The 16,815-nt window shown below is 40.7% G+C and overlaps 1 protein-coding gene across 5 annotated transcripts in view; it reads left to right on the forward strand.

The window, feature by feature from the left end:
* Nucleotides 1–16,815, forward strand: part of MYO1B (myosin IB) — a 181,275-nt gene that overhangs the window by 67,138 nt on the left and 97,322 nt on the right. For all 5 annotated transcript variants that reach the window (XM_082466965.1, XM_082466961.1, XM_082466962.1 and 2 more), the window contains exon 4: nucleotides 16,648–16,742. In XM_082466965.1, the coding sequence (XP_082323091.1) occupies nucleotides 16,648–16,742 (95 nt within the window). The remainder of the gene's footprint in view (nucleotides 1–16,647; nucleotides 16,743–16,815) is intronic.

A 16,815-nucleotide genomic window follows, 5' to 3' on the forward strand; every position in this document is an offset into this window, starting at 1 on the left:
AAATGGTGTGATATAATTTTTAAAATTTAGGAACCACCTTCTTTAAGTATTCATAATAGAGAATAGAAAGCAGTGAAGTTATTCAAGTATGAGATGTGAATGTAATAATGATAATATTACAGCTAAATTTTCACAGGTAAACTTGTGCTGTCAACAGATTTATTGGTGGTGGTTTTGCATTGTGAATGCCAGCAAAGAATTTGAATGGAAAATATTTAATTCTAAGGTTCCTTTCAACTCTAAAACCCTATGAGTATATGATCCTCCTGTTTAAGAAATGTGTGGTGTATTTTAGGAAAATATTCATTAAAATTTTTTTTTTAATGTTAGTGAATAACCGGTTTGCTTCAGTTGTCTAGAATAACTAGGTAGTTGGGGCCATTTCATTCTTTAGAGTTTCTGAGGTCACAGTCTAAATTAGAGAAATTGAAGATTAGTTAACATATCTAGATTTAAAGCCTGGTTTTGCCCTTTTCCAGCTTATTGTCAACTGGGCACTTGTGACAGAAATTCTGCTTTATCAGCATGGAGATGTACCTGCAAGGTCTTATTTGCATGGAAAAGAAGGCAGATATTTTCCAATTCTCTTTATAGAGGTAACTCTCAAGAAATAAGTTTTATTAACTCTTTTTGAGTTGCTGGTGACCAAGATTTGGTTAATTTACTCCAGAGATCGTAGTGAATGGAACTGTACATTTTCATAAGCACATGCCTTTTTTCAGTACCTCCAAAAAAGCATGTAAGGAAAGAGTCCTCTTGGAATTGGCAAGGAAAGAGAAGAATATTGGAGTTTTTCAGAAGAGATGGGGAGTTTTGAGATGATTGGGTGATGGGTTAGGAGAAAGCATAGAATTATGCTTTCTAATATGATGAATGAATGAATGAATAGATACAGAGGAATGAATAGATGCAGAATCCATGCCAATAGTCATGCATTCAGAGTTCCTATTTCCATAACATGAGGTGGGGCGATAGCCTTTTGAGATTTCTTTTGACTCAGTGTTGCTGTAATTTTTAAACTGTAGTCTTTTTATTCTGGTAAACCTGTGTCTATCTGCTTGCACACTGAAGGTTTTTCTAGATTTGTGAATTTAGAATGTAACAGTTTTAAGTGAATAAATGAAAATTTTCTGGGAAATTGCCATTCTTAGCTATGCTTATAAGGGGGCTCATATATTTTGAGGGAGGTCTATCTGTCTACCTACCTACCTATCCCTACATCTAGCCTCACCCCCCTGCCTCCCCCCAAAAAAACTAAAGAACTGTACATGTATCCATGGATTTTAGTCACACCAGTTTCAATATTTGATCATTTATAGTTCAAAGATATGTGAGGAATATGAATGGGAGCTAATTGTTATATCTCCTCATATTGAAAATTGACTGAAGGCAGCCTACTGTTTTACAGTCAATATTATAAAATAAATAGCTTTTAAAAAGTCAGAGCAGGTTGGGGCTTGCAGAAGCCACCTGTTCTCCTTGCTTGGTTGGCCCGGTAATAAACCTTTCTCTGTTCCAAAAAAAGAAAAAAAAAAGAAGTCAGAGCAAAGGGAAAAGAAGAAATGAGACCCAAGCAAAAGTTAATCCCATGATGTCCTCTATGGTTATTGAACTTGGATTTTTCATTTCCTGGTGGTCAAAACAAAAAGGGAAATATGATCAGTTACAAACTTATTTTTGCACATAAGATCAAAGCACTTGAGTTGCTCAAGAGAAGAAAAGTTTTCCTTACCAGTTAGGTTTAAAAGTGATTTTAAAGTCTTATGGGACTTATGAGATGAAGGATGTCATCTTGAGCAACACCTCCCAAAATTTCCTTGCAGAAAATAAAGTAGTGAATTTTATATGGCTGCTTTTTATGCCACTTCACTAAGAAGAAGCAGAGGACATAACACCAAAGCACAGTTTAGGAAAAGCAAGTCTATAAGGCACATTGTCATCCTGGGCTACTCAACAGAACCACCACAGAATTCCATCAAATCTGTGGAGCGTGGGGGAGGGGCGGTGAGGCATCCGCTCCCCAGGTGATTCCAATGTGCGTCCAAGGTTGAGAACCACCAGTACAAGTACCTAGGTTATCGATGGTTTGGTTTGATTCAGGAATACAAGGAACAGATAGATTGCAGTTTCTCCCTCAAGTGATACTGTGACAGTTTTGTATGTTCCTTTATTTGTTTTCTTTTTTTATAACTGGGCTTTGAATTAATGGTGGTCTGCAGACCGTTAGAGGTTGTATTCTCTGGAAAGGGTCCAGAGTCCACATGCTCTGTTGTCAATAAAAAGATAGAGGCTTTATTTTAAGATAAGGTTGTCATCATTTTATGAAAATTGAGGAAGCAAACCAAGACTCATTTGAATAGATGTCCCCCTGCTCTCCGTAGAGTTACGGACCATAGACATGACAAATAGAAGATTCTCTAGACTGGAACTAGTTTATGGTGGTGATTAGGCAAACATGTAGGGTATAGGGATGGTCCCAGTCTTTGGAGAGTTATTGCAGAGATTGGTATTTCCTCAATTAGTAGGTATTTGAAGTACACATATCTGGAGAGAGCAGTCATATATGTGTTTGCGAGTGTGTGTGTGTGTGTTTTTTTTAACCTTAAGCAATAAGGTTAGGGACTATAGAATAGTTTTCGGAATTGGGATTCCATATTTGAATGACTGTTTATAAAAATTGTGGAGAAGTCTTCCTCCAATAAGTGTCACAGTTTTGAAACCTCCTGAGAAATGTGGCTTTGTTCCAAATCTTTGTAGATTTCCCTCTGTCGCTAAGCCTGCTATTGGCATATAGAAAGCTCCATTGAGGGTCATTTGGTATCATTTTAGGACATGTCACTAAATTGGTTGGATTCCACGGCATGTCAGATCTCAATGGCTTGTTTAAGCAGTCTTTTAACCAGTTTAAGTTACAAAGATTTAATGTGTGGAGTCTGAAGATTTATTGGTTTATTCATGTAACAAAAATTTTGAGTGCCCCACCTCTGTCTGTCCCAGTGATTTTCTTGGTGTAGAATCTCTGCTCTGAAGAACATAAATAACAGAACAGTGAAACTCCATTCCTTCTTTGGGGGGTGGGTCTTTTGCTGGGGGGAGCAGAATGGGACTGTTATGAGTGACTCTCAACAGGCCGTGGTGGAGGGAGAGCCTTGAACTTGATGGTCTGGAGGGTAGGGACGAGCGTCTTTTTTATCTTCATGTCCTTTGACACTGGGTGCACAGTTCCTGGTGGATTGTAGGCACTCGATAGATGTTGGCCGCAGAACTCGAGAAGCAAGTTAGGATAAACATGATGATTTGCTTAGAGGGACCTTGCGAAGGGACTGTACATATTTTGGAGAGGAGAGTGCTATCAACCGGGGGCTTTAAGAAGCAGTAGGAGCAGGATCTTCTCATCAGCCAGTTCTAGAAATGACTAATTGCTTTTGCCACTTAGCTCAAGAACTAGCAAGGTCCTAGAGCGTTACCACTGCAAATATAATCACACCATGCCTTTCTAAAGCAGAAGATTATAGATGACCATTTGCCTGTGTCTTTAAACAGAATCTATATAGATTAGCATTAGGGAGAATTGCTAGATAGTAAGAAATAACCTAAATGAAGAATTTCAGCCAGAAAGTGTAAAATAGAGTCCCAGGGACTTCCCTTGTAGCGCAGTGGTTAAGAATCCGCCTGCCAATGCAGGGGACACAGGTTCGATCCCTGTCGGGGAATATCCCACATGCAGTGGAGCAACTAAACCCGTACACCACAGCTACTGAGCCTACGCTCTAGAGCCCACGAGCCACAACTACTGAGCCCACGTGCCACAACTACTGAAGCCCGCGCACCTAGAGCCTGTGCTCTGCAACAGGAGAAGGCACCCCAATGAGAAGCCCGCGCACCGCAACGAAGAGTAGCCCCTGCTCGCCACAACTAGAGAAAGCCGGCGCGCAGCAACAAAGACCCAATGCAGCCAAAAATTAATTAATTAATTAATTAATTAATTTAAAAAAAATAGAGTCCCATTTCTCTTCAACTTTCTTCTTTGAGTATGTTAAATTTGTAAGGCTCTTTTTTTGTAAAGATATGAATGTGCACTTACATAGGCATACTTGAATAACATATCTTTTAATTTCTCCCTTACTTGGTTTATATATACCAACTATTTACAAATAGTTGGTAAACTTAAGAGTTTGAAAATGCCATACATTAATTTTGTCAATTTCTTACATGATTTGGAGAAAAGACTATCTTAGGATTCATTTCACAAATTTATTCTGACCATACACTGTGTGTCAGCCACTGAGATGATGAGTAATAATTTCTGCCCTCAAGGGAGAGAAACTGTAAGCAAAATGGTCTCCAGAAATTTAAACCACATGTTAAGGATACAGTAGATGTATAAATGGGATTTTTTTTATAGGTGTATAGGCAAGGATCTCTTAGAACAAGGGGAATCATTGAGGACTTCCAAGAGAAGAGGGTGTTTGGTGGGGACAGTGGGGCAGAGGAGGAACCAATAGGGAGATAAGCCAGGAGAGAGAGCTGGCCTTGTTCCTCGGAAGGGCCTTGCTTGGTTTGTGATCTGTGGCACAGATTAATCTGTTAGAAATAAGGCTCTTAGAGACTGGATTCTGGGTGAGTGGCCTGCCTGATTTTGACCCCTCTGGCCAGAAACTGGTCAGGATATACATGAAGGAAGTTTTTAAGTTTAAGATTTTGTGTTGACGATAGAAACTTGTCTTGAGCTTATATTCTGTAATAAAAACATACACTGGCACTGTGCATAGCTTTCCAGGACCTAATGTTGGTATCCAGAGCACCTCAGGGCATGGTCTGTTCTTATCTGGGATCTCTTGCCCCTACCCTGCTGATCAGGGAGGATTTTTGCTGGCTTCCAGGACTTTATTCTTAGTTTCTCAAAGTTTGGTCTTTGAGCATAAAGTCTTTATCAAATGACTTTTTCCCCCTGCAAATGTGTGGTAATAATACTAACTGCCTGCTTGCAGATCTGAGTCTTTCTCTCAAATATGTGTGTGACATTTCAAGGCAGTCATTTTCTTGTGGCCACTTTGCAGACATTGTGACCTGGCTTAAAAAACTCTGCGTGCTCTGTATTTAAGTCCATTTTGGAGCTGTGCTTTCTGTGTGCTGGAGTGATACGAGAGTTGTTTCAGACCCCTTTGTCAGTGTCAGGGCACTTTTTGTGTATCAGCACTAAATCGTCCTCCAGGGGTAGCTCAAAGCATTGTTGCTTCATCATCACCTGCCTCAGGTGTGGGCTGGGCTCTGCTAGAGAGTGGTGGAGAGCCAGAGAAGCTTGTGGAGGAGGGAGTGACCTGCTCGCATTTTAGAAGGAGGAGGGTGGTGGGGAAGCCAGCCTGCAGAGCAAGTGGCGAGTGTCATATGGTATTTTCGGTTTACCCATTCTTACGTGGCCACTTTGAAGCCGTTTTTAAAAGGCAGACATTTCAGCATCACACACGCGCACACACACACACACACACACACACACACACAATAGTTAACCAAATACTGTACAGAGCAGACCTCCTGGCATCTTGAGCCTGCCCTAGCTTATTGTTGAAGCCTCTTCCGTATGAAGGAGACCAGGACTGGGGTAAGGAGGGAGTGGGAGTGAGAACCGTCTGGGAGCCATACCCAAGTGAGGGGTGGTCATCCTAGGTCCACCTCTCAGAGAGGGCTGTCAGTCACCCCAAGCCCAGAGCCTGCTCATTCTCTGAGGGCGCTTCTGTCTCCGTGGTCTGATTAGTAATCTTCTGATTTCCTCCCTTTAGTCACTGAGTTGCTTTTTTAAAATTGAGACATGGATTTGGCTGTGTAATATTTTTTTTTCCTGTTTTTTTCTGTTTGGAAACCCAGAGGAAAGATTTCTGCATTTTGTCTTTGTCCTGAATTTGTAGACCTTATTGGAATAGGTACATATTAAACCCTGGTGGTTTGCTGGGGAGGAGAGCCTCTTAGGATCACTCCAGTTCAGTTCAGATGGCTATGAAATTCTCAAACATGTGTCCAGTACTTCTGTTTGGTGCCTAAGCAAAATAAAAGCATTGTACTTAAAATCAGAGTACTCCATAGAATCGTAATTTGGGGGGACAGGAATGATATAACCTTGCTTTAAGTTTAACAAATTTGGGGAAAAAACTTTGTTACAGAAACACATAAAAGCGAGAAGTTAAATCTGGCTGCAGTGAGGACAGGGGAGAAAGTCTTGTTAATGAAAAATGACATCGTATTTTGACAGCATTGTTTCATGGTGGCTTGTGAAAGTGCCTTGCTTGGATATAGAAAATCCCTTTAAGAATTACTGACGCTCAGACCAGAAATGAAGAACTTGTCTAAGGCAGTAAAAAAACCAGTGATGGAGAGGAGAGGAAGGGGAAGATTTGAAGGGTATTGGGTACCTGGATGAAAGAGTCAAGTAAAATTTTAATTCCAAAAAATTTTTTTCTGGTACTGGTATCCCTCATGCTTTAGAGAGAGGTTTTTGTTGTTGTTTTTTAAGTGAGCCATGTAGACCAAATGACTTGTCTGCGAATGACTGAGTTATTATCTAGTTAGATAATACATGATTTCTCTAAACTGAGCGCCTGAGGGTAGGGATGACATCATTTGTATTCCTCTGCCTGACACTCTCCGTGGCACATAGAATGTTTATTGAATTAATGAGTACTAAATTCTCTTAAAATTATTTCCAAGATGTTTCTTCCCCTTATAATATCATGATATGAATTTAGCTAATTTCAGGAAGTCTCATTATTATTATCATTTTGCCAATTCACTTTCCTTTCTCCACAATAATATATGCAAACTCAGGCATTCCATTGTATATACCCTGTGGTCTATGTGTGTGTGTATGTATGTACATGTATCTGTTTATAATCAGGCATCTTATTAATATTTGTTGATTTCATTGAATTTTGCATCCACTCTATGAAATGGTGGTAGATCTCGTTCTTCAGATATGAATATATTTATGACCTTGATTCCATAACTTGCAAACTTAGACCCATCTGGCCTTTCAGTCGTTTATTCAGCTCCTACTCCGTTGCGGGCGCTGTGCAAGGGGCATCTTCTGCACAGCTCTGTAAGGCTGGATGCATAAACCAAAGCTTGAAGAAGTTGTTAGCTTTCCCTACTGCCCACTCCCTCTCCTCTGTGCTTTTTTTTTTTTTTTTAAATAAACCACAGCAATGTGTACTTGGAGTTCCCATTCAGATGCTATCTCCACTCATTGCCTTCCATGATAACCGAAGCCAGATTTCTCTGCACTTCTTCAGTATGTGGTGCCATGCAAGGTGCCCAGTGCAGCATCGTCTATTGCAGACGAATGTCCCTGTGTCTCTCTCTTTCTCTTACTGGAGGGAAACTGGGACTCCACCTCATGTCCTTGTATCCTGTGTACCTGGCAGGCACTGGCAGGGGCTATCAAAGTTAGATGATGCAGAGTGCTTGACATTTGAACATTGTAAACATGAAAGGTTGATTTTATTGAACAGTCGTAACTGTTTGGTTTGTGGATGTGAAGTGCCTTAGATCAGAATGTGTGTTTCAGTGTTACACAAAGACACACAGAATGGCATACAAGGTGGCACATTTTTACACTTCAAATCAGTAGGCAACACCTATCTGAGAAATCAGTTAGCATTTTGAGAACTTGAAATCATTCTGTTTACTTTAATGAATAAAACATTAAGTCCTAAGGACAATTAGGACGATCGTTGGAATAACTTCTCTTGGGATAGATTTCTCCCCTACCCCCAGGATTGAGTTGCCTGTAATAAAGTCATAAAAACTATGAAATTGGTTGAAATAAGCTATTTTGCTGAAAAGCTAAGAAACAGTTGTGTTGGGAATTTGTTCAATTGTATTTACCTTGCTCAGGAAAGGCTATTCTTGTAGACAGTAACTGTGTAGTTACTTTTATGAGAGTTGGGTAATAAAAGATGATTGTTAGTATTCCTTTGTTAAAAGAGATGCTAAAAATACTTATAAGGGCTTTCTGAATTTGAATTAAGAGCCCAGTTGTCTGTTTGTTCTTTTCCCCAGATCAGGTGTGTTTTGTTAATTTCTGGACAGGGGAAATAACATAATTTCCTCCTTACTCTCTGCATTCTCCCAGCCTCTGTCCTTGCATATGCCTTGGGATTAAGATTTTACAGTTTTCCATGACATGCCTTTGTCAGTAAAAGTCATTTTTTCCCAATTTGAATGTTTTTAGGAGATTGCTCATGTGTTTCTTACCTTCTCCCACACCTCTTTTTGGAGGGACTTAGTGTCTTTCCTGTTCGACTTTAAGCTTGTGGAGGACAGATTCTCTTCATCTTCATTCCCAGAACCCTCACAGTGAATGAGCACAATGCCTCTCAGCTCATGGGTGCCTGGGAACCTCACCCTTGTGAATGTTCTCGCTAGCCTCCGCATACTCTTCCATTTTAGTTATTAGGGGACTGATTCAAGACAGTAGAAGCCACCCACACTTCATTAATTTGTGAGATAAGGCCCTGCAGCAGCAAAGACTGATAAGCTGGAATCTGTGCTTTTAACTGCCTGCCAAGCCCCAAGCAGGATGCTGGCCCTGTGGAGGGCTTTCCCCTGTGGCCTCTCATGCTCAGGGCACCATTTGCAGAAGGAAGTCCTCAGCGGCAAAGGGATTACCGCTAAATTCCAAAGAGCGGCTTCCAGGCCCTGAAGGCAGATGTTTCCTCCTCACTGCCTTCATATCTTAAGTCCAGTCCTTTTCCTTCCTGACATAATTCAGTCTTTTTTAAACCTCTTATCTACTTCCTAATGCATGTCTTCAATACCTGGCTTTTGCAATCCACCTTTGAAAAGGAGTCATCCCTTGGCCCAGTCCACCTTCACATCCGTCTCCAGGAGAAGGAAGGTGTTTGAGGGACACTTAGCCAGCTGGCCTTGGCCGGGGTAGACCTGAGGAACTCCATTATGATTTTGATAATGGTCGGGCCCATGGGATCAGGAGAATGTGAGTGTGCCCCAAAGCTTCTTCATCACAAGAGGATTGTAAATAGAATTTCTGAAATCTTGAAAGAAGACTACCCCTTAAGTGCTCTTTGCTGTTTGTTTTGGATAATATTGCATAACTAGCAAGTGAATCAGTGAGATAAAGAGCTTTGTTTGTAAATTCTAATACTGAAGGAGAAGAATTTCTTGTCTGATTACACAGGGATTTCTGTTATTCCTTAAAACGTTATAACACATGTGAACCATTTTATACACACAAAACATTCAAATGCTGTGGGTTTTGTCCCTTTAGTGGTTATATTTGACTGTCCAGAAAGTATTTTTGAGTGACCCATTAAAAAATAATGAGAGACCCTACTGTACATTGACGTTGACTCAGGCAGTCTATGAAATTTCGCAAAAATACTGTGGAGTCTGTTTTTTGGAAGCCAGTGTAATTCTAGAGGAAGAAGAAACTTTTTGTGCCTGTTTGTCATGTCTTATTTTAAAACCTGACTTTTGAGCTTTATTTGATGCCTTAACTGTTCTCACTTCAGAACAGATGTCATCTTAAAATGATTCATCCCTGATGAGATTTCTGTTTTGTACCTAATAGAAACAAGCCTTTTCCAATTATGTAGCCAAAAAAAAGCAATGTAACTAATTATGTTTAGGATATAAGAATGCATATGAACTTAGAAAAGTAAATATTGATAAAATATTCCTAGAAAAATGATTGTAGATAATTTTTAGAGATAATTAAGTCTCACCTTTACTCTGCCATATGCCATGCCATGGCATAGCATCCTTCTTTTCATTGAGATGACAACTAGGGACCTCTTTGAGTTTAGATGTATAAAGAGAAAAGAAAGTGCAATGCACTTCTTTTTTTTTTGACCAGTTGTTTTGTCATGGTATGTATTTTTCCATCTTATGTCCTTTTGGCCTATCTATGTCTTCATATTTTAAGTATGACTCCTATAGGAAGCATGTAATTGGGTTTTGCCTTTATATCCATTTTAACATATTCTGCCTTTTAATTGGAGTATTTTGTCCATTAACATTTAGTGTGATTATTGATATGGTTGAATTTAGGTTTACCATTCAATAATTTACTTTCTATTTCTCCCCTCTGTTTTTGTTCTTTTTTTCTTGCCTTCTTTTGGATAATTTGAAATATTTTTAGAATTCCATTTTATTTCTTTTGTTATTTTGTACCTCTTTATATTTTATTTTGTGGTTGTTCATGGTGTAATATACATCCTTGAGTTTTCAAGATCCATACAGAATTAATACTGTACCACTTTATGTAAAATACAGAAACCTCGCAACCATTTAGGTCCATTTACTATCCATCTCCCCTAAATCTGTTCTTTATGTTTGTTTTCATAATCTTTCTTTTTAACTTCATGGTGTACATATGCCCATTGCTATCTATCTTTTTTTTTAATATTTAAAAATCTTTTTTATTTTTGGCTGCGTTGGGTCTTTGTTGCTGTGCATGGGCTTTCTCTAGTTGCAGCGAGTGGGGACTACTCTTTGTTGCGGTGTGTGGGTTTCTCATTGCGGCGGCTTCTCTTGTTGCGGAGCATGGGCTCTAGGCACGCGGGCTCAGTAGTTGTGGCTCACGGGCTCTAGAGCGCAGGCTCAGTAGTTGTGGTGCACGGGCTTAGTTGCTCCGCGGCATGTGGGATCTTCCCGGACAAGGGCTTGAACACCATGTCCCCTGCATTGGCAGGCGGATTCTCAACAACTGCGCCACCAGGGAAGTCCCTATTGCTGTCTGTCTTGAAGAGAGGCTTACTTTTGTTGTCTGTCTTCTCTTGCTCTGAGGCTTGGATTGTTAGGAATGCTTACCAGTGTTGTGGCTGTGTAAGAATAACTGTATTGTTGTAAATATGTTAATTTACCATGCTTGCACTGGCACACCTCAGAGGCATTGTGGGTTCAGTTCCAGGCCACCTCAATAAAGTGAATATCTCAATAAGGCAAGTCACACGAATTATCTGGTATCCCAGTGCATGTAAAAGTTATGTTTACACTGTATGGTAGTCTATCAATAAAGTGTGCAACAGCATTATGTCTTTAAAAAAACAGTGTACATACATTAAATAAAAAATACGAAACACCAAGACAGTTATAATAGTAACATCAAAGATCACGGATCACAGGTCACTGTAACAAATATAATAATACTGAAAAAGTTTGAAATAATTGTGAGACTTGCCAAAATATGACCAACCAAGAGACATAAAAGTGAGCAAATACTGTTGGAAAAACGGTGCCAATAGACTTGCTTGATGCAGGGTTGCCACAAACCTTCAATTTGTAAAGAACACAGTATCTGGGAAGTGCAATAAAATGAAGCATATTAAAATGAGGTATGCCTCTACTGGCATAGGACAAGAATGTAATAAAGCTTTCCAGGATAAAAAAAGTTATAGTTACTTGTAACAAAGAAGTATAAAAACTAATTTTCCCTGAAGTTTTCCCTTAAGATATGATAGGATGAATGTTTCACGGAAGGGCATAACACTAATTTAACAGGGTGATATTTTTCAAGCGAGTGAATGTTTCTGACTTGAGAATATGAGACAATTATAGATGTACAGATACCTGCAATAGTATTTTACAAGGAAGGCCAGCATGGTGCCTCTCCTTTAAAAACAAACAAGCAAATAAACAAACAGACCTCAAGGTTACTGTGCAAAACACACCACACACAATTCCCTTTCTCCTTTTCCTTCTCTTCCACGTCCTTGCTGTGGACTACCTTAGCCCTTAATCGGGTTTAGTCTGAAATTAGGAATTGGTGGCACACTTAGAGGTTAGGAATTTTTTTTAAAAACACTTACTTTTTGTTGCTTAATTTTAAAAGCACACAGTTTTTAGGGCTGAACCAGAGCTAGAAAGGAGAGAAATAGTTGATATTTGTAGGTCTCAATGTAGATGAGAATTTTGAGACAGACCTATTTTTTTTTTCTTTAAATTTTAATTTATTTGTTTATTTATTTATGGCTGTGTTGGGTCTTCATTTCTGTGCGAGGGCTTTCTCCAGGTGCGGCAAGTGGGGGCCACTCTTCATTGCGGTGCGCGGGCCTCTCACTATCGCGGCCTCTCTTGTTGCGGAGCACAGGCTCCAGACGCGCAGGCTCAGTAATTGTGGCTCACGGGCCTAGCTGCTCCGCGGCATGTGGGATCTTCCCAGACCAGGGCTCGAACCCGTGTTCCCTGCACTGGCAGGCAGATTCTCAACCACTGCGCCACCAGGGAAGCCCGAGACAGACCTATTTTAAGAGGGTTAAATTCAGAAGCAGAATTTCCCTAGTGTGATTTGAAAGTATTCCAGGATTCAGGATTGAATGAAGGGGAATACCATTTTGAGAGAGCTCTTAAAGAAAAAGACAGAAACAGAAAGGTAGAAACAGTTACCTAAGTTCAGGAGAGTTTCCTGAGACAAAATTTGTTCTGTTAAGCACTTTGGCTAATGGAGATGACAAACCAAAAGTCCTCAAACGGATCTGACCATTTTGGAGAGTGATTCCTCAAGCGCCTCATTAGAGGATAGCCAGAGGGACTGAAAAGTAGGGGGCTGCTTGGGAGAACATAAGCATAAGCTTTAGGTAGTGGTGGGTGATGTGTTGGGTGTCACATCATCTTTTCTGCTTCGTACAGTAGGTGAAAGAAACCTAGAAAGGAAATGGCAGGGCGGAGAGCTTGGAATTTGGGGAAAAGAAGCCCTGCCATTACCCTTGATGCCCACGAAAGCAGGGCCACGGTGGAGATTAACAATCTGAACAGAAATAAGGTGGAGAAGGAACATAAACACCGACTAGATAATTTTGAACATGGAACCCAATCTTCTGCTCTGACAGAACATAACAGATGAGCCCCAAACCAAGCTTCCAAAACCTAAAAGCGATAGATACAGCTATTTGCAGACGTGCAGCGAACATGCTTGGTGTTGGGGAAAGTTTGGCTCTCAACGAACAGCCGTTTAGCTGATCTGGAAATGAAGGGGGGGACTTACACTCATACGTCAGGCTGTCGCTATTCTTAGAGCTCAACTAGAGGACAGACAAAGTGGATGAAACCCCGCTCTTGATGTGGTGGGATGAAAACCATGTTTGCCCGTTGTTATCGTCATCATAGTTCAATAAACCATTCATTTTTGTGTGTGGTAAATCACAATGATGACACGCTCACAAAATAATGCGAAGCATATGGGTCACAACTGTTTTTAAGTAGAAACTTCTCTAAAGATTTATTTAAGTTCCTTAATTACAGAGTGGTTGGGAAGACTGGCATGTGGTTTCAGTTTAGTTATAAATGTTGGCCGTGGTGATGGGCACGTGTTAACGTTGCCAGAGAGAAAGAGAGCAAGATTGGGAGGGGAGCTGGTGTCCTTCAGGACCTGCCTGCCCCTTTGTCATTTTTAAGTGAAGTCAAGATCTTTCGTGTTTATACGAAATAAGTATGATGACATTTATGCTCTGCTTGAGATGCGTGTGCTAGTGGTCCAGGCCAATTTTCCCGGTGAGTAAATACTTTAATTGGTAAATTTTCATGGCAGTTTGAAATCAGGGACTCTCCAGAGTCCTGACAGAATAACTTATCCCTTTTAGCCTTTATCTTAAATTAAAATATACTCCTCGTTAGATGAATCAAGCCCGGTTTGGGGAACAGCAGTTAAGTATTCTGTCTAGATAGACAAGAGGAAAGTAAGTGTTCAAGCTAGGTGTTTTTTTGACTTGAAATAAACCCATGCCAGGGTCATTTGGTGATCTTCTGAACCCTCGTGTGTGTGTGTGTGTGCACATATATATGTGCACGCACAATCATATGTGGTTGTTCACGTTAGAAGTCATTTTGCATCCTTTGGGATCTAGTAATAGTGTAATATATAAAGCTAACTTGCAGTCTTAGGAGCATGGGAAGAGGCCTGTGTTAACCCACGAAGAGGTCAGCAAATGTGTGTGGTTGGAAAAGTTCATTTGTATATTTGCCATAACATGCTTTCCTCTGTTTCTTGCCAATGATGAAAATGACAGCGGCATCACTGAGCTATTGTCTGGAGGTGGAAGGAGTGGGAGGGAGGAAGCCTAATAAGGAATCCAAGTAAAGCTCTCCTTCCCCTTGTGAAGGTCATAGAAGACATGGCTTTCCTGTTCACCACCCTTTATGGAGTGCAGTCCAGTAGGAACTTTGTCAGTACTTGAGAGGATCCACTCATTCATGCATTCGTAGTTTGGTATAGACGATGTCTTATGTTCATAGCTCTGTGGGATGCACAAAGATTAATTACACAGAAAGGCTGTGCCCCCAGGAGCTTACACTCTGGTAAGGGATCAGAAGATGTCTGCATAACTAATTATGATACAGAAGGACATTGGACGTTTATTCAGGACTTGATCACTTTTAAAGTGCTTTCATACAGGTATACTTAATCCTCTAAGTGGAAGTATGTGGCTACATTTTTAATTTTGTACCTGAAGAAAACTCAGCCAGGGTGAGTGACTTGCTCGGGGTTCTGTAGGTGTTAAGTTGGGGGTCTGGGGCCCAGGGAAGCCTGTCCATCCAGGATGCATCTTCCTCTGGGATTCACTGTTTTGTCCACTGTCCCAGTATGCAGTGGTGCAGAGGGGGATGTTTGCTTCCTCCTCGGGGATTCAGAGAACACTAGAGAAGGATGAGGCCACTGAGCGACCTTGGGAGGTGAGCAAGACACTCAAGGTTACTTAGGGGATGGCTGAAGGGATCTGAGGGTGAGGAAGACATGCTGGATGGAAAGAGATCAGTGTACATTGTTCACATAAGCAAGCTAAAGCAACATGTTACTCGAAAAGTCCCTTTCTTTCCTTTTCTTTATATGTTCATTCAACAAATCAGTATATTTATGTGCAAGGCGTTGGTTGGAGTCACTGATGTGACGGTTACAAATAAGGCTTGTGGTGACTCTCTTTGGGGGCCTCACATTGGTCCAGCCAGAGGATAAGGTCACAGATAATCGTAAGAGGATGTGAGGAGAGGGGAAGAATGTGATACACAGGATTTCTGGGTTCAAGTTATGACCGTCCTGGTCTTGGACATGTCATGTCACCTCTCAGTCTCATTGGATCCTTTTTCTTTAAGGATACAAGTAGCATTCACTTCACAGAGCTACTGTAAGGATGAAATCTGATTATGAATAGGAGAACACTTCATTCAGCTCCTGGCACATTGAAGGTGCTCAGTACATTGTCATTATTAATGGCGCCACACATTTCCTGAAGAGAAGCCAAAGTCTGGTTGGCTGAATTGACGCTCTTCCTGTATCCCAGCCCTTCCCCAGGCTCCTTGCCTCCAGATTGGTCTCTCTTACATGCCGTCCTGTGGCCCTGTGATCTCTGTCCAGAACACGGAGGTGGTGTGTCCCAGTGGTCAAGAGCACACTGCCAGTGTGACCTTGGCAAGTTCTGTCTTCACTTTTTGCCACAATTTCATCATCTGAAAATGGGATTAATAATAATTTATTTGTAGTAGTTTTGTTGTGAGATTTAAAATGATTAAATATGAAGGTCCTGGGGGACCATGCTGGTACAGGGTGAATGCTGCTATTTTTAGCTCTAATTACTCTCTGATTACTATGTGATCCTGTCCCTCCCTTGCTTACATTCCCACTGGGTGGCTCCCGATCACCTCTGTTCTCCTGATTTGGAGTCTGCCCATCTCTCTAGCGCATCACTCCTCAGGCTTTGCCTTTCAGCAGCTCGCAACTGCTTATACCCTTTACCCCACCTCCTAGGATATACGGCCTTTGTTTTTGCCTAAAAGCCCTTTGTCTTGCTAATGAATTCTTTAGGGCTGTTTTTCTACCTCTTAAGATACTCCTACTCCAAACCCCTACCCCCTTGAGGGCCCTGTCTGGTTCTGCAATGTTTTGCGCATATCTTTTTCCTTGCACTTAACCTATTTTCTATTTTGTATCTCTCTCCCCTGCATTCCTGGCGTGTTCTTCACATAAGGTAGACTCAATAAGTACTTGTTAATAAATGAGTTAGAAGAGGAGCTTTCCTATTTTAAGTACAATATCATATTGTCAAAATTATTTTTCAGTTAGAGGGAGCAAAATTTACCTTGTTAGTAAATTTTGAGGAGGGGAAGGTCAACATGAGGACTTTCTCGATAGGGGGCCCTTTGTCATCTGGACAAGAACCATGGCAAACCTATAGTACCACCTGCCTCTGGTGGACCTTACAGTTTCAGCCATCTTGTTTGTGAAGGCAGTAGTTCTATGTTTAGCTTACTGATGGTTAATATCAGCTATTTGGTATATGATAACATTTTTCTAATGTTTGAAAAAATTTTTTTCTCATTGTTTCAAAACTCCAGTGTATTGTCCTGGAAATAGCAACATTATCCAGTTGTGGACATGTGGACATGTACTCTATATCTTTAGAGTACAATACATCAGTACCGTTTCAGTTAAGAGAGAATGCATAGGAGAAGGTAACACGGGCCACAAAGAATGGATAGCTTTATTTATTTGCTTTAAGAATGTGAAGGAAATAAAATGTGATATCTCAGCTTTCTATCTAAAGCGTATCAGTGACCCTTTAAAGAGCCTGTAGTTAGTTATATCTGATAAACACATAATAATGAACTGAATTTTAAGGACTTTTTTCCCATTACCCCCTGCAGCTTTGCCCTGTCAGATGAAGCATACAGATCCCTAAGAGATCAAGATAAAGACCAGTGTATTCTGATTACTGGGGAAAGCGGAGCAGGAAAAACAGGTAAGGCCACCGGACAACCTTCCTTTCTCCTATAGAAGGGTAAACGCTGCACCGAATGACGACGGCAGAGCGG

Source organism: Balaenoptera physalus, assembly GCF_965194825.1.
Source record: "Balaenoptera physalus genome assembly, chromosome: 6".
Taxonomy (NCBI): Eukaryota; Metazoa; Chordata; class Mammalia; order Artiodactyla; family Balaenopteridae; genus Balaenoptera; species Balaenoptera physalus.